The following is a 23,641-nucleotide window of genomic DNA, read 5'->3' as shown; positions in this document are numbered from 1 at the left end:
CACAAACACACAAACAAAACACACACACATTCGAAAACACACACGCACACACATTGCGGATGGTGATGCAGACTACGTGTCGGGATGGAGGCTTTTCTTGGGTGCCGACTTTTTGGCCTCTGCCCTGCACGACATCGTGAAGTCCATCAGCAAGATGGCGCCGAAGGAGCAGATGAGAAAAACCAGCCCAGCGTAACCTATGGTCATGGCGGATGCTCGGTCATCCTCAGCACTGGTCACCTTGCGGATGCTGGGAAATGAAGGCAAAAGTGACAGGAACTCTCTGTAAATAGGTTTGAATAAGGTCTACGTATGAACATCAGCCCTCACCCGTCCATGCCTAACTATACCTATGTCCCTCATACCTGCCCACACCTACCTGCTCGACAGGTGCTTCTTGTCCACACTCAGTTCTTTCTTCAGCTCTTCGCTTTCCTTGACGAGGTCATCGTGGGTCACGGCTGGAGGTCTCTGACATTTGCAGGCGCACTGTTTGGGGATTTCAGAAGTCTGTGTAGGCTCAGTGGTTGTCGTGACTGTCGTCTGCTTCTTCGGGGTGACGGAAGTACTGGAGGCCAGAGAAGTGTAGAAGGATGCGCTCTGGTCTGTCGTTTCTCGACCTGTCGAGCTGGGTTCTGACGTTTCTCGACCTGTCGAGCTGGGTTCTGTCGTTTCTCGACCTGTCGAGCTGGGTTCTGTCGTTTCTCGACCTGTCGAGCTGGGTTCTGTCGTTTCTCGACCTGTCGAGCTGGGTTCTGTCGTTTCTTGACCTGTCGAGATGTTCTCTGTTGTCCCTCGACCAGTTGTAATAGGCGCAGATGTTGGCAGAGTGCTTTGCTTACTAGCAGTGGTGAGAGAAGCGGCGGTTGACTGGGTGGAAGCTGTGGTTGGCGGATTGGTGGTGTCTACAAGAGGGGAAGTTGTCACGGAAACTTTTGTCGAAGTTGTTGTGGGAGCTGGTGTCGTTGTCACCGTGTAGACTTCAACAAAAAAAAAAATAACAAGAATTTTAGAGTGGGAGGATAGTGACAACAACTCACAATTAAACCAACTAAACCATGGGTTCTGTCATGCCTTTCTAAAAATCCCTCCATCCTTCTCACCTGTACTGTAAATCCTACTTCCACCCAACACGCACGCAGACTCATGAGCTCGCACATGCATGGGACTGACAAAAACAATCTAGGTTCACCATGAAAAATCTCACTTTCCACAAAATCACACACACAATGTTAGGAAAGAATTGTATATTTAAAAAATTATTCTGGAGCGATATTTTACATTGAAACACCATCTGAAGTTTACTAACCTGTACAGACGGGAAGGATTCCCAGCAGGCAGCAGCTGTAGCTACTGATGCCATCAGTGCATGAGGACAACAGGTCGCAGGGACTGGACTGGCAGTAGTCAATGTCTGCAAGAGAACACACGGTGCCACACTCATTAATTAATCATTCCTCGTATGTCTGACACTGCTAAATGAACTGTCAGCCATGACCAACCTTCTGGACAGACAAGTCTGGCTTTCAACTCCCTGAAGGTTCTAAGGCAAAGACTGCTGCAACTTCTTGGCTTACCGGGTCTCACATGGTGGTTAAAGTTAAAACAAACTGATCTTCTTGCGATATAAATTTATTTGATTTCTCAAAAATCTATGGAGTATGGATGTTCTTCTTTTCAATCATTTTCTATGTGATACTATTTTTCAAGGGAAAATGTTTCTGATATTTTATACTTGATACGTTTGGAGATCGGCTCATACATTGACTTGCGACATAATCTCGTCAAGTCACACAATGAAAAATTCCAGACGAGAATGGTGAATCAGATAGTGGGTAATGGACACACAAAAGCAAACTTTTTTTTATAGCAGGCTGTGTGACCTCTCGATCAAATGAACAGAAACTATTAAATGTAACGTTTTCAGGTGGGCGTGACGGAGTGTGACGTGTCCATATCAATTAGTTTGTGAATATTGGTCTTTGGCAAGACTTTTGCTTGTGATTGCGACAGTAATGTGTTTTGCATGTTTTAGAGGCTTTTTATGCATCCTCATAGAGCCGTTTTCAGTTTGTGGATGAAAACAACGACAAAAGACTAACACCCACAACTCGCACAACATTTGATGGCGAGTCGACAAACAAACTTTTAGCTGTCGCTTATTTTTTTTCTGTCCGGGTCTGATAGCTAAGCTTTTGATTTCCTGTCAAACACAAAACCTCTAGAACAATGACATTAAACATGATAATCAAGGTGTGTTTAGGGAGAGATCCTGCAAAGAACGATTGCAAAGCTACTCTTTCTGTCATTTTATCAGAAAATCAGAGACTGCCAAGCTGTGACAGCTTCGTGGTAACACCGCCATAGTTGTTTGAAATGGAAAACTGAGTTAGGAAAAAGCTTGGGTGTCTTACAGGGGTTTGTCAGATGTATTTACAAGATAAAACAGTGTAAAGCTCAGCAACAACAAGAGGAGAAAAGTATCCCTAGCTCAGCTTCACGCGTTGTATAAACAGTGTATGAACATTTTATGGTGACTGTATGAACATTGTATGAGGACTGTACAAACACTATAGAGCCCCAGTGCGAACGTTATCTGAATATTAAATTTAAAAAGTACTTACAAAACACTGTGTGTACACTGAATCAAGACACCCACTGCCAACCACGTGCCCAGTTCCCATTGGCCAACATTTCGATTTGACGAGAAAGTCAGGAACATTGAACAAGTTACAATCACGATGTTTGTTTTGTTTATATCTTTCTGTTCATGACGATGTTTATGTGCTTGTTTTATGTAAACAAGAAGACTGGATATTCCCCCAGATTTAGAAAAATATCACCAAGCAGGGACATTTTAAATAGTCAGTAGACAAAATTCTATCTCATCGGGTAATTAAGAATTATCAGGTCAGAGTAAAAAAAAGGTAAATTCAAAGCACTCAGAATGAACTGAATACTTACCTGTTTCACACTGTTTGCCTGTGTAACCTAATACACACGTGCAGGTAAACCCATTGACAGCATCTGCACAGGTCCCGCCATTACGACAAGGGCTGGACGCACAGTCGTTGATGTCTACAGAAAATAAACAGTAAACAATGTCAGTGGTTAGCTGCTGCCTTCACATCATGGCAGCACTGAGTGCATGAGTACAAGTGAATGAATGTGTCAATTTCCTGTGCATGCGAAACTACATACTTGCTTTCGTGTTCATATGTGTGCGTGAGTGCGTTCCTGCATGTGTGTGTGTGTATACGTGAGCGCGTGCGGGAAATGACATTTTGGTCCAAATAGAATACATCTTTGTCGCAAACATTATCAGTCAATCTTGATTAACCATTGCTGTGCCAGACCGTGTAAAAGCTGTTTTGCTGAAATCGTACACAAACTAATCCCACGGCCAACACGTGCTCATGCGCCACCAAAACAGCAATCAACGAGTAAACATCGCGAGTAAACATATCACAAACAACTTTGATTATATGGAGCCGCTCTTGTCGTTCTGGCCGAGGTAAAGTTGTTCCAGGAATCATAAATCTGGAAACCAGCAAGGCAGTTGATGAAAGTTCAAAGTTCCTGTCCTGTGGCGACTAGTCGTCCCCGAGAACTTCCACATTTACAATTATTTTGTCGCTGAAGAACCTGATCCTTCAGATTCAGTTACCAGACTCGTGTTGTAGCGGGTCGGAGACATTCTCTTTGTTTAGTAACAACTCTCTAAACATTTCCAACCCGTGTTTGTTGTCCCTCTTGTTGTCACCCTCATTTCAGATTCGGTTACAGGACTCGTGTAGTAGTCGGGTGGGCGAGATTTTCATTGTTCGGTAAAATCTCTCTAAACATTTGGAACCCGTGTTTGCAGTCCCTCTCTTTGTCTCTCTCGTACTCACACATATTCATTTGGATCTGATCAAACATCCACATGCACCCACATGCACTCAAAAAGTCTTCGAGAGGGGATAGGAGGAAGATTATGTTTTCTGGACCTAGATAGTAACCATGGCTATATCACAAATGAAAAAGCAAAAGCAGCGGGTCCTGTAAATAGAAAATAAGGAGAGAGAGAGAGGAAAAAAAAGAAGACAAAGACACTGACAGAACAAAAGAAGAGGAGAGAGCTGAAACTCATGAAAGAAGAGACAAAGACAGAAGAAAGAAAAGAAAGATCGAAAGCGAATGGGGACATGCAATGGGGTCAAAGATAAGGACAAAAAAAAATAAATAAATAAATAAATAAATAAAATTAAAAAAAAATGAAAATGTCAACAGAAATCAAAGGAAAGTCCCATGTAGAGAACTGAAGGGAGGAAGATTGCAGGAATATAACAAGGCTATTTGGCACTGGAGCTAAAAGAAAATATAGACAATAGCAAAGAATAAAAGCAGCGCTCGGTATTTTAGAATTCAAAGAGAAAAGATTTGCTTTAGTCCATGTAATTGCCATTCAAACGAGCGAATATTTACACTGACGAGCTCAAAAGCAGGTTCTGTGAACACGACAAAAGAATATTTCCAAAAAAGAAAAATATCGCAAGAATTGTTGCTATGATTTTTCTACTCGTTTGATCGGTGAGTGTCAATCAAACTTATTCCTGGTAACATGAAGTGCTTCAAAAACATCCAAACGGTTTTCAGCAAACATGCAGTTTTCTGTTTTTAAAGAATCCAAGGTCGCTTCTATATAGATATGTTCTTTGTTAATTCCTAGAAACTTCTGAAAAACACAATTCTTACAACCCTAGGTTTATGTAAAAACATTATTGCGCACTGTGATATCTCAAGTTTTACTAAAATATAAAATAAAACAAAAAAACAAAAACAAAAAAACAAAAAACAAAAAACAAAACAAAACAAAAAAAACAAAAAACAAATGAGGGTTGAGAGTTAACTTGTAAGGTTCTGTGGTGAAAAATTAGAAAAATGGCATGCACTGCCTGAAGCTCGTGGTCATTTAAACATACACACACACACGTACACACACACACACACAAGCAACAGAGTATAATAGGAAAAGTTTCGTCCGTCTGTTTAGGCAGAGACAACGCTTCTAGAGCCAATGGTCACCTCAAGTATGTCAATGAGCCTTTCTGTCGGACAGTAACCGTTTAAAAGTGTTAAGAAATAAGTACGAAGTACCAACCTACCTGTTTCACACTGACTTCCTGTGTAACCTGCTGCGCATGTGCAGATGAATGCATTGACAGCGTCTGTGCAGGTCGCGCCATTGCGACACGGGCTGGAGGCGCAGTCATCCACGTCTACAGACAGAATTGTTTTTGTTACCTGTGCCTTCAGGAACATGTCAGCAGCTCAGTGCAGGAAAGCAAGATTTGTTAAAAACCTTTGTTCTGTGTGCGAGCTTGTGTTTGTGTGTGTGGGCGTGCGTTGGGAGTTTGAATGAAGGCTCAGTTCAAGTGTGGATGATCGGACCCATATGAGCACGCTCACAGACTGGTGTGTGTGACTACCACATTCTTTTCCTTTGCTTTGAATGGCCGAATGATTTAGTCAATATATTTTGCATCCTAGCTCTTACTTGTTTCACATCGGACCCCAGAGAAGCCAGGCTGACAGGAGCAGTCGAAGGTGGAGTTGTCAGGGATGTTGGTGCAGGTGCCGTTGTTGAAGCACGGACCGCTGGAGCAATAATCTGGTCCAACAGCGGAAGACAAACAGCTTAACAATTCCAGTACATTTTTCTCCTTCCATAGGTACTGTTGTTGTTAAAAAGTTTTTTTAAGGTATGTGATGCGATTGGATCATATTGTTCATCTGACATTGACATTATTTTTCGTCAAATTTATGTTGGACAGCATTTTTTCACACGACCCACACTGAACTTACTGAATTTGTCAGTTAATGTCAGTCCGGCGGGTAGAGACAGGCCAGTCATGTTACCGAAAGCATAGAGGACAGCACCAAACGGGTATCCACCCGTGTGCCGCAGCCGTTGGGTTGAGGAGTTCAAAGCCACGTGGGCAACACTGTAGCCGAGCCCCACGGGATTGAATTTATAGTTGACACTCGAAAACCCAGCTACAGCGCTGTCGTTGATAATGATGCTTACATATCTGATGACAAATCAAACGATTTTTATTACTAAGCAAATTTGATCTTTATTTCATGTTTAACTCAGGTTAGCTTTTAAAGAAATAATTGCACAAAGTAATTCAGAAAGGTAGGAAAACTATCTGTACTCCTAGTTAGGTGTAACGCACACAATAACAGTCTGTCTCTACCTTGACAATGTGGATAACTACAAACGGACTGCAGAAAGAGAAGAGAGAGAAAAAGAGAACAAGTAATAGAAGAAATATAGGAGGACTGTTGCACCTGAGAAATGTATCCGTGAGTGATATTTCCATATTAACGACGTAGTCCGTAGTGAAATGATCCGTGGCGGGAACCACCGCCATCGAAGGATCTCCGAACGGCACGGACAGGTCCGCGTAGTGACCTTTGGTGAACATCAGGGTCATGACAGGAGCGGAGGTGGTGATGCACAGCTCCTGCCCCAGCACCGCCAAGTCGTAGTCCACGAACTCCCCCTTGTCCAGCGTCTTGTTCCCCCCTGTGGACTCCGTGACCACTGCGCCATCGTGGCCGCTGATGACGCGGTAGATGACGGAGCTGGGCCTGTACGTGATGTTGTGCAGCACGTAGCTGCTGCCGTAGTCGGCGACGGGCAGCATCATCTCCACCATGTGGTCGCAGAGTTTGACGCCGATGGGCACGGCGGCGCAGTCCAGGGCCGTCACCACGGAGACGGGCTTATTGCTCGTGACGACACTTCCGGTGAAGTCCTTCTTGCACGCTCCGCCCCACACCTCGTGGAGCCGCAAGATGGCCGTCAGCACCGAGCCGTTGCCGTACGCTCCCAGCATGCACTTGCCAGCGTCCGCCACCTTCAGGTGCACTTGCACTGTAGTGTTGTCCTGCACGGCGGCTACAATGAAGTAGGCGTTCAAGTAGGGTGGATATCCACCCAGCAGGTACTCCGTCCCCAGAGCTTTGACAGGGTAGGCTGTGTACATGTCTGACGTCCCCGTCCCGTAGTTCAGGACGTACACACTGACATCACTGGTGGCGTTTAGGAAGACAGCCTGGTGAATAAAAATACGATGAAAGAAAAGAAAGTATGAAACAACAAATAAATGATTAGATGAGAAATGGAGTGTTAGAATTAAGGTTTTTCAATGAAATGCCGACCACGTTTGTCTCTCTCCATCTTCTGACGATTTTTGTCAATGATTCCGTTTATCTTGTCCATTCATCCATTTATCATGATTAGTCCATCCGGTTTTGTTTGTTTGTTTTTGCATTTGCATTCACCTCATGGGTTTCTGTTATTTGCAAACCGCACATCTTCAGTGGTACTATTTAGGGTGATGTGTCTTTTATGTGTTTTTATGTTATTGCTGAGGATGGTGACCTAGAAGAATTAACAGAATATGTGTGTGGACATCTGTGACCTGGGTAACAACAAGAGAGTGGGAAAGAAACATCGCAATTATTTTTTTTACACGTGTTTATGTACTTTATTTTATTGAATTACACACGTAGATATACATTAACAGACTGGAAGAAGGAAAAACAAATGAGTGAATGATACAGAAAATTAATTGTTAATATATTGGCTGTTATAAACAGACCGGTGAGTGTATGTGCGAGTGACAGATATTGCATATAAAAAGATATGACAGTGTGAATATATATATATATATAGAATATCTTAATACCCTTTAGAGGGAGACAAATCAAAAAAGAATCTTAAATCTGTCTGATAATGATGCTGAATTTTCCAAGTAAGTAATATGGATTCCCAGGTGCCACACCAAACTAAATATCGCTGTAGCCGCTGTTCCATCAAGTGCCCCTCTGTACAAAGCTCACCTTCAGGGAGGTAACATTTTGCTCGCTGTACTGCAAAGATCCACTCAACTTGATTCTGACCGACGACAGCGGTGGTAACGAGTGGGACGACGAGATGTTGAAGAGAGTGTTTCGGACAGAGACAGTAACGGTTTCCCGTGACGTCACGTATAAGATGATCTCCCCTGTCCCGTTGTAATTGGGGGGAAAAGACAGAAGAAATTCTTTTCCCCAATGGTCCATTTGGTCTGTAACTGGATACATAAATAAATCCAACACAATAACAAAAAAAAATTTATAGTGTATCTGTACATCTCACAAAACCATTCCCAGACTTGTCTATCACCTCTACACACTTTTACGAATGTTGAATAATTTCCTATCTCGACTTGAGCCACCATTGCCATCTTTCCAGAACTGACTCTTTTTCTTTGATTACATTTCGAATTGGAGTTTTTTTCCTACATAAAGAGAATTTGCAATAGCGATTGCGGTCTCGCCTTTATCAATCCCTTTAATCAACTTTGCTCCTTTCTTGGAGAGTTAGTGCTTTTGTCCTTCGTCTCTTGATGGTGATGATTTATCGGTTCCATCATTATGCGTTGTTAAACATTTATACGGAGAATTAATTCTAGATAAAACAATGTGTAGATATACAGATCTCTAAAGCAACATATCAATATGTCTATCGAGATGGACTAAAAGGCTCTCCCCTAAATCCATTATATGTATTTGTGAAACGTGACTTTTGAAAATTCGCAATAGAGGCACAAACAGTTGGTCAAAACAGTCTTATTTAACATCTTCTAACCTCCCTTGTAATGAAAACTCTCGAGAAGATTGTCAAAAATCTCATCTTAACATCTGTAAAGAGTAAATTGGATCCACTGCAATTTGCTTATAGGAAGGATAGTGGTGTTGACGATGCCAAGTTGTTCATTCTGAACACACTGTACAAACATTTGGACAAGCCCAAGACACATGCCAGACTACTCTTCGCTGATTTTAGTTCTGCATTCAATGCAGTCCAACCAGACCTTCTGGCTTCGAGAATGATTTCTCATTTTGATCTTCCACATCAACTGGTTCTGTGGATGGTGGATTTTTTTTTTTACTTGCAGACAACAGAGGGTGTATGTAAATAGTAATTATTCGGATATTGTTGTTAGAAGCACTGGTTCTCACAAGGCTATTGTCTATCCCCCTGTTGTTAATCATGTCTACTGACAGCTACAGAAGTACGGAGGAGAATAGCTGCCTCATTAAGTTCACTGATGACACTGTATTGTTAACTCTCAACAAAGCTCATGGCAATGCCTTCACAAATTTTGTACAGTGGTGCTACGAGAATCTTCTGGAGTTAAACGTAGACAAAACAAAGGAAGTAAATATAGACTGGAGGAGAATCAAAGAGGATTTTGTTGCTCCCAGTGCGATACACAGTAAACCTGTTGAAACTGTTAACTCTTTCAGGTAGCTGGGAACTATTTTTGATTGCCAGCTACAATGGAATTTAAACACCGACACACTGTTAAACGTGGCCAACAAACAATGTACCTTCTGCATAAGTTAAATAGTTTTTCAGGTCGTCAAGCAATCTCAGGCTCTTTCTACCGGTCGTTTATTGGGAGTCTTTTATCTTTTTCATTTGTATGCTGGTCTCGCTATCTCTCTGTCCATGATAGGAACCGTCTGAACTGTATTGTCCACATCTGTTCTAAGAGAATTGGTATCAGAGAGATTTAGCTTCTTTCTGTGACCAACAAATAGGAAAGCTTCACGCATTTTGCCCATACCTGAACATGTATTAACGAGAGAATTTGTATTATTAAGCTCAGGTAAACTCTATTTCCATGCCTATATGAAAAAGTAACAACACCTGAAATTGTTTGTGCCATCTGTGGTCCAGCTGCTCAACATCAGATGAAGTGTCAGTGGTGTGTGTGTGTGTGATTTTGTAGGTGAAAAATCTTCTTGATGTAAGTTTGTTGTTTGTTTTATTATATATATAATTTTCACTTGCCTTTTTATCACATTTCTAATATTTTTCATGTTGACATCTTTTAACGTCGCACCTTGCAACGAACTTCATTCTTACTTTTATTTTTAGCTTTTACTTTGTAACCAGAGAACCTTCCCATGTTGGAATTGTTCACTGGGACAAATAAAATCATTGTCATTGGAACTGAAAAATAAGCTCAGTGTTGCAGCAGATGACAGTCAAGTGCCAAGTACTATCTTAAACTAAGCAATAAAAAAAGGTATTTAACGAGAACACTGGCTACAAAGTAACAGTAAAAGAGATGGATCTCCATTGAGTGAAGAAATTGAGCCAACGAACAAATAAACATATTGCCTAATGCGAAATCTTCACGCCTAACATAAAATTTAGTAAAAAAATATTCCCTGAAATACAGGACACTAAGGTGGTTTACAAGATCACAAGTGCACAAGAAATAGAAACGGAAGTCTCTAGTGGATGTCCTATGTACCACCTAGGTATGAAGAGGACTAAAACAATCTAACATTGAAAAAGTAGCAAGAGCTTCACATGACATGTAGCACACGTGATCTTCCTTGTAATGGGTTGCAAAAAAATACATCTAGAAAAACGAAAACACTGATGTTAAATTATTTCACAAAAGTGACCAATACTTACCATGGCAGACGAAGACAAGAACCAAGAGACATGCGAGTCCCTGAGAAAGATAAAAATAAATTTATTTGACGACTGATTACATAATGAAGCTCGACTGGTGTGACACCATATCACCTGTAGAAATATTACATGTCAGCAGAAAGCCTTTGTTCTCGCTTAAGTGGCTTTAAAAGTTCTTTAATCACACGCTCCAAGGGAGAGAAGTTTGGTTGATGTATTACGTGCTTCCTGTCCTGGACATGAGGGAAACGCCTCCATTATAGACGGCGCTGGGGCCAATGCAGGTAATATTGTGCGCATGTCAGACACTCACAGCGGAGTTCCGGTACAGATGAAGGAGAGAGAGAGTAGGAGGAAGAAGAAAAAGATAGAGAAGGGGGAGACAAAAAAAAAAATAAAAGAGAAAAAAAAAAAAGAGAATATCGTCGTTATGTACTAATCTGCAAAGATAGATAACTATAACGACGGCAATGTCACGTGACACGTTTTAGATAAGAGACAATTTGATGAATTGCTGCCAACGGCTTGTAAAGTTTTTATTCGTTTCATTGAAATCATTGTAACACGCGACGTCTTTCTGAGTGCGTTAGCACGGAACAATCAGAGAAATGAATAAGTAAAATGAGTTTCTGAGCCGAGGTGCATGAGTGTTCGGTTTTCATTTCATCCATTAAGTGTCCGCTGATTGAATTTTTTTTTTTTTTTATAAATGGATGAAGCGATACAACGACCATGCATAATAGAACAGAGATGTTCAAAGAAAGATTAAAAAATCTTTACCTATTCAAAAATGTGAGTTAGAACATAACTATACATAATCAACGTGAGGTATAAAACAGCGCATAATAGTACAAAATAAAAACTAAAAAATAGCTAGTACAAATTTCCGTTAGGCAATGTCTCACAAACTAAAGCTCACAAAACTTTCCTATGTTTTACACAAGGACAACCTCCATTCTCTCTCACACTCACACACACACCACGCAAACGCAATCACACGAGCGGACGCACGCACATCCAATAACTTCATGAAAAAATTCAAAAGTGATACCAGACATCGGGGGATGAACCTACTACGAACCTCAGAGTGAGGCTTAAAGAAAAATCTGGAAGCGAACCTTGCAGATCCTGCTCATTGTTCCCCGTGTATCCTCCGTCAGGTCCCGGAGCCGTTGGAAGTCGACTGACAACGACCATTCCCGACGTCCGCGACTACAACACATCCACAGGCGCGTGCTAATGACGGCGCAGTGCGCATGTCCGGCGGTGCACGTCCTGTCTGCCGCCTGCTGGCACCACGGAGTCTGGCATCCCCCTCCCTGGCTACCGGACAACGGGAAGCAAACCTCGCTTGACTGTAACATAGGAGAGAGACACCAGGCCTCACGGGCACTAAAACATTTTAAGGTCCGCGTCAACTGCAAAGCTGTTTGCAGATACGGAGCTTAACTACAGAAGAAAAAGTGTTTCCAATAATAAAAAAATGGTGTATAAAACGTTCCTTCCATCTAGACAAGCTTACAGTAATAAATTCGGAGGTAAAACAAGATCCGTCTGACATCAGATAATTTATCTGAACACAAGAAGAACCAAAACACATTGTCGGCCAATCTTTCATGTCTTCGTGATTCACATAAAGCTTGTATTTGTGGAGTAAATGTTGTTATTCCATATTTATAGATGGTTGGATTTGTTTAAGCAGGTTAATATGGTTTGTTGTAGCAACAGTCAGGAATCGTTTGCATGATTCTAGGTGCTTGTGTGTTGGTATTGGAAACATAGATCATCGCAATCCGTCTCCACAGGGAAGATAAAGCTGACCACACTTCATTCTTCTTAGCCCTCGTGGGGGAAAATACACAAGAAATTTGGTAGATATTTGTGTACTGGTATTTATATACACACACATACCCAGCACCCGACAAACTCCTCAGTCATCATCCTGCTAAACAGAATTCAAAAGACAAAATTGAATAAAATATTTTTAGAAATATAAAATCTACTTTATCAAAATCAGTCCTCTTCTTTAAATAAAATTTACAGATAGAACTTTTTCTTCATTAACAAAAAGCTAAAAGAATAGTCACATGCAACAGTCTTTTTACAGACCATGATTTCTCTTTGCTCAAAGAAAAGAAAAAGCAGACGACAGGCTTCCAATGTATGATGCACTCAGTCACACTTTGCCATCACACACAGACCTGCCCAACCCCTTCCTTCCTCGCCTTCATAGTCGTTGCCATTAGGATAAAGGCCAGCGACTGGTCTACGAAAACAATGTTTGCACAGCAGTGGATCCAGGTTGAGTGCCCACACCATCCTGTCCACAGCTTGAGGGCTGCGTGCAAAGTAGTTGGCGACAAGAGAAAGGAAAGAGAGAGAGAACAAGATTTCTTTCTTCTACAGTGCCGCTGTCAGCATTTTCCCCCGGTGCCCTTCCTCCTGCTCCACTCCTCCAAGACCATCGGCTTTGCTGACAATCGATGGTGGCGCTCCTAGCCTTGTGTTCGCCCACTGAGATGAGACGCTTTGGTGATCCGGGTGCGGCGAAGCGTGGAAGTCAACACTTGCTTCACTTCAAGAACAAGTTTTTTGGTAGGCTACAATTTTAATGGCAATGACAAAGAGGATGATGAAATAAAAGCCAGTCATTGAATGGCGATGTAGATAGATTATAATTGTAGTAATGTTTTATTGCGGCCACAAATTGCGGAACAGTTGTTTACGAGTTGAAATAGCTGTGAGCAGCATCTGCGTTGTTGAATAAAGTGCATACCACATGCTCCCAGTTATATTTATATGAAGCCTGCCACTGCCTGCAACGAGAAACATCAAAGTGACATTAGCGTAATGGGGGGAACCCTTTAGAAGCACAGGTTCCAGCCCGGGGCTGTCTGTCGCAGGTAAAGACTACTTTCCTGTTAAGGACGGGACACCCTCGTCCATGCCAAAGCACAGACATGTAGAAATGCTCCGCACTTTTTGAACAAGTTAGAAAGCAAGTCATTCAGTTCAGTCGTCCTTACTTTTCGACTTCCAAACCATTTTTAAAAATTTTTATAACTAAGACTAATGTAGCCTTGAAACCTGAAATCAGTTTCGTATTCGAACTCGTGTGTGTTCGTAGCTTGCGCGCCTTTTATCATTGATAGTCGTTTGAAGTCTTTGTTATGGATAGCACGAAAGTTCTACTTTTGAAATCTGATTTGTATGCTGTTGGAGACCGGTGAATGCAAATTCTGTGTCAGCGGCAGGTTTTAAGCTCTCAACACATGCAAGACTGAACAGGTCACGTGATCCGATTCCTACCGGAGTCTGAGCTTACAGCCCTCGCCATGAACCCTCTAGCATTATACACCGACAAAAGAAAAGAATTTCTATAATCTTTTAATTTTAGGTTTTAAGTGACGGCATGAATGATAGAAACAACAAAACATCAGGTTGCAGTGATCTTGGGTCTTGGGTGTTGGTGTATGTGGAGGAGGGAACTACTTGCTGTCAGCAGGAGTGTGTGGGCGGGGCGCGTGTGTGCAATGTGTGTGTGTGTGTGGTGTGTGTAGGTGTGTGTGCAATAAAAAATCCTCCCTGTGTGTCCAAGTAAACATGTTTATGTTGGTGGCCTAAAAATAATTAAAACTGTAATTTAGAAAATGTGTTTCTACAGTTCTACAATTTCCTCTCCATTAGCACGGCCTACACTCGGAACGGATGAATGAACGGCTCAGCAAATCCTTTCTGCTCTTTCTTTCAAACCTGTGTAACACTTTTGCAATAGACCTGCTTATAGGACTTTATGTCTGTTACTATCCCTCTATTCATCATTTTTTATAATCTTGTCTGCTTCTCAGTGATCATCAATCTGGATCAACGGCTTCCAGTCGTTATCTAACAATCCGACATGAGAGTAAGCAAGCTCAGACTAAAGAGTCGACACAAACAGTCAATAATGCCACTTAAAGCCGACTGTAAACAAAGCAAACCAAATAGTGAGCAGAAAGCAAATAAATTCGATAGGAGTTTCTGCACAAACCTCAGCATTCACTTCCTCCGACAAGAAAGTTCTCTTTCGTGTTGTTGGGGCGAGTATCCAGGACGCACCTCGTTGGGCAACAGACAAAGAAAGGGTCAAAAATGAGGAGGAAATCAAGAGGAGGAGGATGAGATGAAGGACGGGTAGACAACAAACATGTGTTGCCTCGCGACTCTTTATAGCAAAAGATGCTTAAAGGACTAGCAGGGTGCACAATTGTTTTATCACTATTAAGTAGAGCTCAGGGCAAGATGCCTTTCCACAAATCTTACTCCGTTCCAGATATGCAAACATCTCCTTGGAAACATATCTCATTGGCTGAAGCCTTCACTACATAAACGTAGACACATATATGCACAACCTTGATGTCGATGTTGTTGACCGCTTTCTGTGGATGGTGATGTTTAGAGGTTTGTTTCTCGAGAACGAACTCGAGTGTTTGCCTAGATTTAAGAAATTGAATCTTTCACAAAACTTGACAATAACAAGATAAAATAAAAAATAAAATAAAATAAAATAAAATATAAAATAAAATTGCACCCCACTAGTTCTTAGTTATGGTAAAGATAACAACATGTGACGACGATGAACACTAGGATTTTTCTGTGATTTCATTTGCTTATATTTTATAGAAATTAAAAAATACAATTGTTAAACTTTAAAAATTTGTCGTCATCGCCTTGAATTATGAGGTAATGGCTTGGGTTTTCCGACTTAGGAGCTCAGTGCAGGCAGCAACGACTGATCAGGTTTCTGGAATAATCGGTCAGTTAAGAGACAAACCTTGATGATTTCGACACATAATCTTTAGACCATGTTATTCATCGTTCAATGTTGGCTAAAAGGAAACATTTTTGTGAAATTTCATACTTTCGCCATGGACAAAGGCTGTAAGGTAATGTTTTCACGGAACTGTCCTGTTTGTCAGGTCTTCAGGTCAGACGGAAACACAACAGTGAAGAATTGCAGCGGAGAAACAAAACCTGAGACATAATGCATCCCATGAAGATAGAACCAGTAAATGAAGAAAAAAGTGAAGAAATACTAACAAGAACAGCCGACAACTTTGAGAACCGTCCTCATTTCAACTCTATTGCAAATTGAAAAAAAAACCTCCAAAAAACAACAATCTACTCCACATCTAATACAGAATGAAAGAATATGGCAAACAATACTGCAGCCAGACCGAGTTTTAAACACTGCGCAGTTGCACTCTAGCACTTAAAGTGTCAAAGAAAACAGGATAAACAATCCGAGAGCCTGGAACAACAACTGGAGACAATCAATAATCAGTTGAAATGCGCGGACCAACAACAAGTCAACAGTTCAGTTGTTATTGTGTTTATCTACTGTTGTAGCTGTTGTACACAACTGCTCCACCTGGCTTTGTTGTTCGGAGGACAAGCTGAGTGCAACATTGATCGGGCTCAGTTTATTTGAAAATAATAATTCCCATGAGTACACAATCGAGCTTTATTTTCAATAGATAAGCCTTCAAACATCGGCATCTAGGAAATCAGGAGAAAATTACTCTCCTAGACTGAAGAGTTCTGTTACCGCCATTAGTGTTTGTAACAGCGAGTTACACAGATCCAGGCATGATTTCGAGTCAAATTGAGAAACATTACTCGTGTTCAAGAAGCGATTTTCCCCCAACAAAATGAAAACTAGGTTTTGGAATACATCCTGCAGATTTGAACTTTATTTAAAAGCTTCGACTGACGTTAAAAAATTAATTTAAGGGCCAAAGCGAAGTCGACAGACTGGTAAGTGATTCTTCTCCAGATCAAATTGTAGTTAGCGACAATCACGATCATTGCTGTCTACGTTGTATTATTATTATTATTATTATTATTATTATTATTATTATTATTATTATTATTATTATTATTATTATTATTATTATTATTATTATTATTATTATTATTATTATTATTATTATTATCTGTAAGAAAGTGGGCGCATTTTTATTAATAAAATACAAACACGTTTAAAATGTGCGTTTGTCTAAGAAAATTCCTGCAACTTTTTTATTGCAACTTTATTATATTATTTTATTTTATAGTTACAACTGACTGCTAATAATAATTATGTTATTAAAAGTGTAACAGAACATTATAAAAATTTGATACATGATTATCTATGGGAAAACTTATTTCTTCCTCATTTAGCTGCATGCAAAATATACTTTGTTTGTTACCCTCAATGATATTTTAGCTTTTTCGAGCATACACATCAAAGGCGCCCCCGCACTGTCAGTTGTTGTTGACATTGTGCTGGATAATGATATGAGTGATGATGTGTTTGTGACTGTGTCACGATGTTACCTGTAGACCAGACCGGTGTAGAAAGAGTCGGAGTCGTATATCTGGTGCTTGAGTTTTGTTGAATCTTTATACCTTACAAGCTCCATCAGAGATTGGAAGAGAATAAAATTCAACAACAGCACATTTTTTTTCTTTTTTTATTGCCAAGATTGCATTTTGTTTCTCTTTGAATTCAGTTCATGCAGACGACGTTATGTTTAGAATTACTTCCTGTTTTCTCGGCAAATCCAGGTGTGGTTAAGACTAAAAATATGAATATAAAATCTCTCCTGCCTCTTAGTCATAAAATATCACCAGGATATGTTTTTGTGATTAGTTATGCTCTATTTCCTGCGATTTTCGCTGAGTGCTCGTGCTTTAAGTTGTATTATAATATTGTTGTTTCGATTATATAATGCTCTCACACCTTTAGATGTGGGTCACTGGCCTTCTGAATCAGAAATTCATATTCTGTAATCTGTTTCAGAGGTTGAGTAACAGTCAGAGGCAGACGATGTTGATAGCAGCGCCTCAGGTGTACCTGCTCACGCTTCATGGCAGGTGAGTTCTCCACCAAGCGTGAAATAAGATTGACCACTTGCTCCGTCACACCAGGATCGATGACTTCTGAATTGCATTGATTGGCCAAAAAAGGAGAGAAACGTGAGCTGCAAATTATAGCCCCAGTCTCGGGCTGACAAAGGCCGTTCACTGACTTCCTGTTATTGTGGACCTCTTCAGTAGAGAGGTTATTTTGGATTGCGACCTTATATTTATCATCTGGGCAACGTTTGAAGTTTGGAGCCAGGCAGTAAACATATCTTGACCTGTTTGATTCTGGCGTGAGAGAGAAGTGCTCCACTCGGCGCATATTACCGTGTTTCTCGCCTGAGTTGCTGGAGCTTGATGGAGAATTGAAGTGGACCAATTTCTCGGTTTCATATCTCGGTGAACTGACGGGTTTCATGTCTTGTGAACTGACAGGGCTCTTTTCTCTTGAAGAGCTGTATGTGGAGGTGGAAAGGTAACAGCTCGATGCTAGACCACCCCGAAAGAAAAGATGGACAAGTTGTCTTCCTTTCTTTGTTTCACAAAGTTTTTCAGTTTTTCGTACATTCATTTTACCTTTCATTTTTCTGTTCTTTTTTACCTTCTTCTTGCTGTTATTATTTCTTTCCTTTACGTCTGCATGTATTTTTTCCTCTTTCTACTTTTTTTCTTGTTTATTGTTTTTCGTTCTCTTCTTTTGACAAGAACAACTATGCTGTTAGCAATAAACCTGACGACGACTGTTATCCATTGACTTACCTTGTGTCTAAGGGGGTTAAATTGCGTACAGTATAAGCATTAAAAGTTCGGAGGACCCCTTCAATTTTCGTCAATGGGGTCCCATTCAAATTTGGGCGAAGAACAGGGACCCCTTAAAAATCTGAAGAAGGGGTCCCTGGGACCCCAAAGAATTTAGCCTTAGCAGAAGCCCTTTATATATTGCAGCATTTACTTAAATCCTTGTAAAATATTAGCACCCAGTTTCTTGACTTCCACATCTTCTGGACAAGATGGAGTACTTTCTGTTCTGCCTGCTCTTAACTCCCAAAACAAAGAGGAAAATAACATCACGTAGAATATTGTCGGATGGTTTAATGTCTTGTCTCTGAAGAGTATTTATTCCTCTTTGCCTGCGAAGAGTCCACGGAAGTGTGGCTGACAATATTGTTTAGCTACAATAGCTGCGATGTCTGCCAAGCATGTGGGACTTGTTCTCTCGCCTGGTCCTCCTGCTCTACTCTCGTCTACAGGGCCGTAGTCATGAAGGGAGAGTAAGTCCATGATAGGGATCTCGAGGACAATCGTCTTGTGTCCGTAGTTACAATGTTATGCCCAGATCCTGTGGGCACTCCTGTAAGACTTAAAAAACAACTGAAGGCCATCTTTGCCATCATTTTAACATTGCGCCTTCATGAGCACAACAGCTGCGGTGTCTGGAAATCATTTTGCAACTTCTGAAACAAGATATTTTTTCCAGAGTCCACCATGTATCCCGCAGGCAACGACTCACCCTCGTTTTATAACTACGGCCCCAGATAGCAGTCTACAGGAACTGAACTGAACTGTGCAATGATGAGGGATGTATGACGATGGATGAATGATGATGGATGATGATGCTGATGGACTCTGTCGGCGTATTTTGTCTGTGTACGTATGTGCAGTTGTGCAAGTGTCTCATCATCATGCATGCAGCTTTAACGAGTGTATGTATTTATTCCCTTATTTACCTAGCATGAAAACCTTGACCCAGAAATGAGAGCAGTCACACGTGCACGTTAGTAATTTCCTGTCTGTTCAAGGTCCAGCGACTAATCTTCCACTCATTGCAGCTGCAAGCTTCTGGACCATTGTTCCACTCCGCCATCTTGCAACCAGTGGAACTCAAGAGACTGTCTGTGTGATGTCAATCGATTGTAATCCATTACCTCGCAACCTTTAGCATGCTAGCGCAACGCTTCCATTGTTCCACTGCCATCTTTTCTTTTCTTTATGTCAACCTCAGACCAGTTTCGTTTCAGCGGCCTTGTGCCCCGCTTTTTCATCAGATGCAAATGGCACCATCGGCACGCAATAACAGGCGAGATGAAAGATGTTTCCTAGACACTAGACCTGGCATTGTCCCCACTTCATGATTTTTTAATCTAATAACACTTGGTTAACCCACGAAAACAGAACTCGTGGCCTTCGTAAGGCAGAAAAGGTCTGTCACAAGAAGCTTTGTGTCTTAGGAAAGATCCTGTTATTAAATGACGGATTTTGTCGAAGCTCACATGGCGTATGTAGAACTTTAAATAGTCTGTGTTTCTGTTGACAGGTAATGAAACAGCCATTTCCCAGAAGTTACCAAAAAAAACTGGTTTCCCGAGTGGAACATTGAAAAAACGATCTTTTCCGCTGACCAGTCGAACGGTGTTGCGGTCAGTGATCCGAAACTGGGGTATTGTCCCTGAAGGTATGTTGTACACAGAACTCTGAATATTTTAAAGACATTTTTTTCAAATTGACAGAAAAAAAATGTTGCAACGGCCTTTCTTCCCACGCTTATCCTCATCGTTACCGCGATCGTCGTCGTCATTATCATCATTTTCATGTCTAGTAACTTTTTAGAATGAAAATAGTTTCTCTCGATCATTTGTCCCTTGCCTAGTACCAGTTGCCGAGGATGGGGTGGGGAGCATATGTATAGACACCGCGGCTGACAAGGTCCTCTTGATGCTCGTCAGCCAGTTCTTCCTCTGGCAACCACGGCATCAACCATCCGCAAGGTACCTCGAAGGACGGTCCTCCACAAAAATTCGATCCGAATCACATAGATAAGCTATATTTGATAGAACCGTCAGTCAGTCTGTATACAGGTCTTGTCGTCTGCACCGATGAAAATGGGAGGGTGGTGGTCGTGGAGGGTTTCACCATGGCGTTCCAGTCACAGAGTACAACAAGGGTGTCTTTTATTGGTATTCCCTTCATTGCCTGGCTGATGCTAAAACTCTTCCACTTCATTGTCTTCGTGCTTAAGTGTCGGAGCCTATACTTGGACATTGTGATGTCTGAGGCTGAGAGAACGCAGCATGTTGAATATGAGATGTATTGTTAATGTTGCCATACACCTAGGTACGAGAAAGCCCATTCTACGTATTAATTTGATTTTGGTTTTGGCACATTTTTTTGCTATTGAAGCCTCCCAGTCGGGGGTGCGGATGTTGATGATCCGGGCCTCGACTGATCCGGCATGATTCTTTTGAGGCAAATCTCCGCACGCAAGCACACGCACAAAACCTCGGAACACAGAGAGAAAGAAGAAAGAGAGAGATAGAAAGAGAGAGGACTGAGTGGCACGTGTGCCCACAAACAAAGAAATGTTTTACTTTTCATCTACTGTATTGCTCTCCGTTTCTATTGGTGTTTTTTTTAATATTATTTTATTTCTTTAAACACGATTGATCAAACGAACGCAGCTTTCAACACAATAAATAGGAAACATTTCTGTATGGTGAATAACTCCATTCATATTTTATTTCTCAAAGCAGAAGACATTGGCAGGTAATAGTGAGGACGGGGTGTCATTACATCCCGAGAAGCACCTTTGTCTGTAACCTTTACTCCACCTCTGGCAAGCACTTGATGTCTGCAGGTCTCTACGCGCCTGCGAGCCACTCTTCTCTTTTAGAAAAATCTTTAAAGTTTTAAACAATGAAGTGTTGAAAATCTTTTTCTCCGTTTGGTCCACTAAGTGGAACCTTTCGAAAAACTGCGTCATTCTTTCTTCTTGAAATAACCGAAATGTCCTCTCTGATGTAAGCAGGTTGTGGACGTTACAGCCTTTACCAACGAAAAGGAAAATAGGAAATACTGACCTATCAGCCTCACCAGGTCATGTAAAACACATTTACAGAGTCATGAAAGGGAGACGTACCTGAATATGAAACAAGAAACTGCCTGGATTCCAATGCGCCTCCAGCCACTAAAATCTCCAAATGAAAAGAAAAAAGAAAAGTTAAGAAGGAAGGGAGAGAAGGAGACCTAAAGAAAAAAAAATCATCATCATCATAAATTAAATGTCTGTATGGGTATGTGAGCAAAGACAAATTTCTGCCCTGGGTCTCCTGGGCAGACAATAAAGTCTGTTTTGATTTTGATTTTTTGATACAGAAACGAAACTGAGAACAACACATCACCTGCAGTGAACTCGAGACATTTCTGCACTTTGTAGTTCGATCCATTTACGCTTTCAAAGGATGTTGCTGCTGGTGTATTTGCCTCAAAATCATTAGGCCGTGTCCGTTCAACACCCAGGCGGTGATGGCTTTAAACTCACGAACCCCCTAAAATTGTTTTCATAGTTTCCCTTGGTATTCTGTATTTCTCTCAGCAAGCTCTCTCTCTCCTCCTCCTCCTCTCTCTCTCACACACACAGTGTGATGAAAGAGAATGAAAAATTCCTTATAGTTTCTCAAACAGCTGGACAGAGGCCTCTGTCACACTACCTCATAAAGACCATCCTTGCTGACCTGCAGGTATTTAGAGGCTCCTTGATGGAGTGTGCATCCCCGACAAGAAGAATGCATTAGGCTGTCTGTTCCTACATCATGTGTGGCACGTTCGGGAGACATAAAGACGACACTCAAGTCCACAATGGAGTAATGGATGTATGAGAAAAATCGACAGTTGCCAAGTGTTTCGCTAGACAGGCATAGACCGAAACTTGGCCAGTAACAACGCCTCCAAGACTAAAGAACTTTCCAAAGCGGATACATTGAGCAACATTGTTTAACAAGTGCATGTACTACATATCGTCATCATGCCCTGAGGTCCACACAAGCATCTGAAAGAACATGTGATGAGATACGTAGGTACTATCAGTAACAAAATAATTCCGACCAATGCTGGCCATCAAGAGCTAGGGACATCCACACAAGAGGGGAAAGATGTTAAGATAATCTTTGCAATATAAAAAGTGTGATACAGCTAAAGCACTGTTCAAGCTAAAAGTAAAAACTTTGGCTATTGTAATACTATTGATATCGTCAGATTTATTTTGTGTTTTTGTAACAGGCATGAATGCGTCTTTCAACATATTCAAGTCGGATACTTCATCATTCTGACAAGAAAGAACACTACAATTACCTTTGGCTTTTTTGCAGGTCTTGTGTTTTCGATGCGCCGGGACAAAGACTTCACAAGACAGTCAACAATACCCGCAGACTAAACCAACGGTGGCCAGACGCCATCAATTATTAACTACATTTACAAACACAAACCCACGGCGACATGGCCACAGCCAGGGGAGGTCATAGCGTAGGACGATCTACATAACAGTTTATTGAAAATGGCTGGCGACAATAATTCTCAGAACCAGACACCCAATCTTCTGCTTCGACGAACAAAGATCAGAAGAGTTACTGTGTATTATGTCACATCCAATATTTCATAGCCCAGCATGAGAAGTCTTCTAATCATTCACATCATCGACAATTCATGCTCTTTCCTTCTCTGTAATAATAAAACTACAAGTTCTTGCATATCAACCGTACAAATTTAACATAGTTGTGAGACACAGGGAGCAGGTTTCTGTACATATTGTTCAGTGGTGTCTAACAGGGTGTTTATAGTGACTCGGTGCTGTCATCAGCCAATCCAACAACACGTACTTGTATACGAATTAACGCAAACATCACTGACGCCCCTCTCTAACATTCCAAACTTCACACTTAACAGATTCATGTTTCTGAAACTAGAAACTGCAGTTAATATTGTGTGTGAGGAATTAATACTACAAGCACAGACTACGCACTTTGTGACTGTCGCGTGTCAGCGATTGTGCTGTCATCCTTGTATGCCTCCCATACTGAGCTGGCCCATCGTTAGGTGTTTTCTTCACGCTTTTGTCCCCTCTTTGTCTTACGTCTTGCGCGCGCGCGCACAGCTTCCTTGACGCGTCAATTTTTTTTTCTTCTTTGACGTCATGGGTAGTCGTCATCAAGTAACAGACGGTGCTGGACCGTGGCCATGACAGTCAGAGTTTTTCATTTGTGTCGACCGATCTGCCACAAGCCGTTTTGGGTGAGTAGAGATCCATTCTGTCGGGTTCCACACCATTCTAGTCTGTAAGGGGCCCTTGGGTGGCGGTGGAAGTGCAAGTGAAAGAATCCTTTTATGTTCAAAGCCTCCACAGATGTTTGCGTGCAAGACTTGTACCTTGTTAGGTTAACGTTCGTGATTGCT

General features: G+C 41.3%; 2 protein-coding genes across 2 annotated transcripts; both read right to left on the bottom strand.

Annotated features, from left to right (window-relative positions):
* Nucleotides 1–9: 9 nt before the first annotated feature.
* On the bottom strand, nt 10–1,777 carry LOC112559637 (salivary glue protein Sgs-3-like). Its single transcript, XM_025230973.1, has 4 exons — nt 1,763–1,777; nt 1,310–1,439; nt 380–980; nt 10–250 (listed from the first exon to the last, which is right to left on the bottom strand). Exons 1-4 carry the CDS (start codon nt 1,775–1,777, stop codon nt 73–75), a joined length of 924 nt encoding a protein of 307 aa, XP_025086758.1. The 3' UTR covers nt 10–72.
* A 1,134-nt stretch (nt 1,778–2,911) lies between these two features.
* Nucleotides 2,912–11,939, bottom strand: LOC112559636. Its single transcript, XM_025230972.1, has 8 exons — nt 11,653–11,939; nt 10,535–10,574; nt 7,897–8,129; nt 6,337–7,106; nt 5,848–6,074; nt 5,540–5,653; nt 5,148–5,261; nt 2,912–3,078 (listed from the first exon to the last, which is right to left on the bottom strand). The coding sequence occupies exons 1-8, from the start codon at nt 11,896–11,898 to the stop codon at nt 2,912–2,914; spliced, it is 1,911 nt and encodes a 636-aa protein (XP_025086757.1). The 5' UTR covers nt 11,899–11,939.
* Nucleotides 11,940–23,641: the final 11,702 nt, after the last annotated feature.

This window comes from Pomacea canaliculata, linkage group LG3, assembly GCF_003073045.1.
Source record: "Pomacea canaliculata isolate SZHN2017 linkage group LG3, ASM307304v1, whole genome shotgun sequence".
Lineage (NCBI taxonomy): Eukaryota > Metazoa > Mollusca > Gastropoda > Architaenioglossa > Ampullariidae > Pomacea > Pomacea canaliculata.
Note: the sequence above shows the minus strand (reverse complement) of the source record. Positions and strands in the feature narration are given on the sequence as shown.

Bases quoted from the DNA above. Each gene is read 5' to 3' on its own strand.
- LOC112559636 (XM_025230972.1), bottom strand. From the start codon at position 11,898: ATGTTACAGTCAAGCGAGGTTTGCTTCCCGTTGTCCGGTAGCCAGGGA. The intron at 8,130-10,534 runs GTAAGTATTGGT...TTATGTATCCAG, and splicing joins TCTTGTCTTCGTCTGCCATG to TTACAGACCAAATGGACCAT. The intron at 5,262-5,539 runs GTAAGAGCTAGG...TTCTGTCTGTAG, and splicing joins TGGGGTCCGATGTGAAACAA to ACGTGGATGACTGCGCCTCC.
- LOC112559637 (XM_025230973.1), bottom strand. The intron at 981-1,309 runs GTTAGTAAACTT...TTTTTGTTGAAG, and splicing joins AATCCTTCCCGTCTGTACAG to TCTACACGGTGACAACGACA. The intron at 251-379 runs GTAGGTGTGGGC...TTCATTTCCCAG, and splicing joins AAGAAGCACCTGTCGAGCAG to CATCCGCAAGGTGACCAGTG.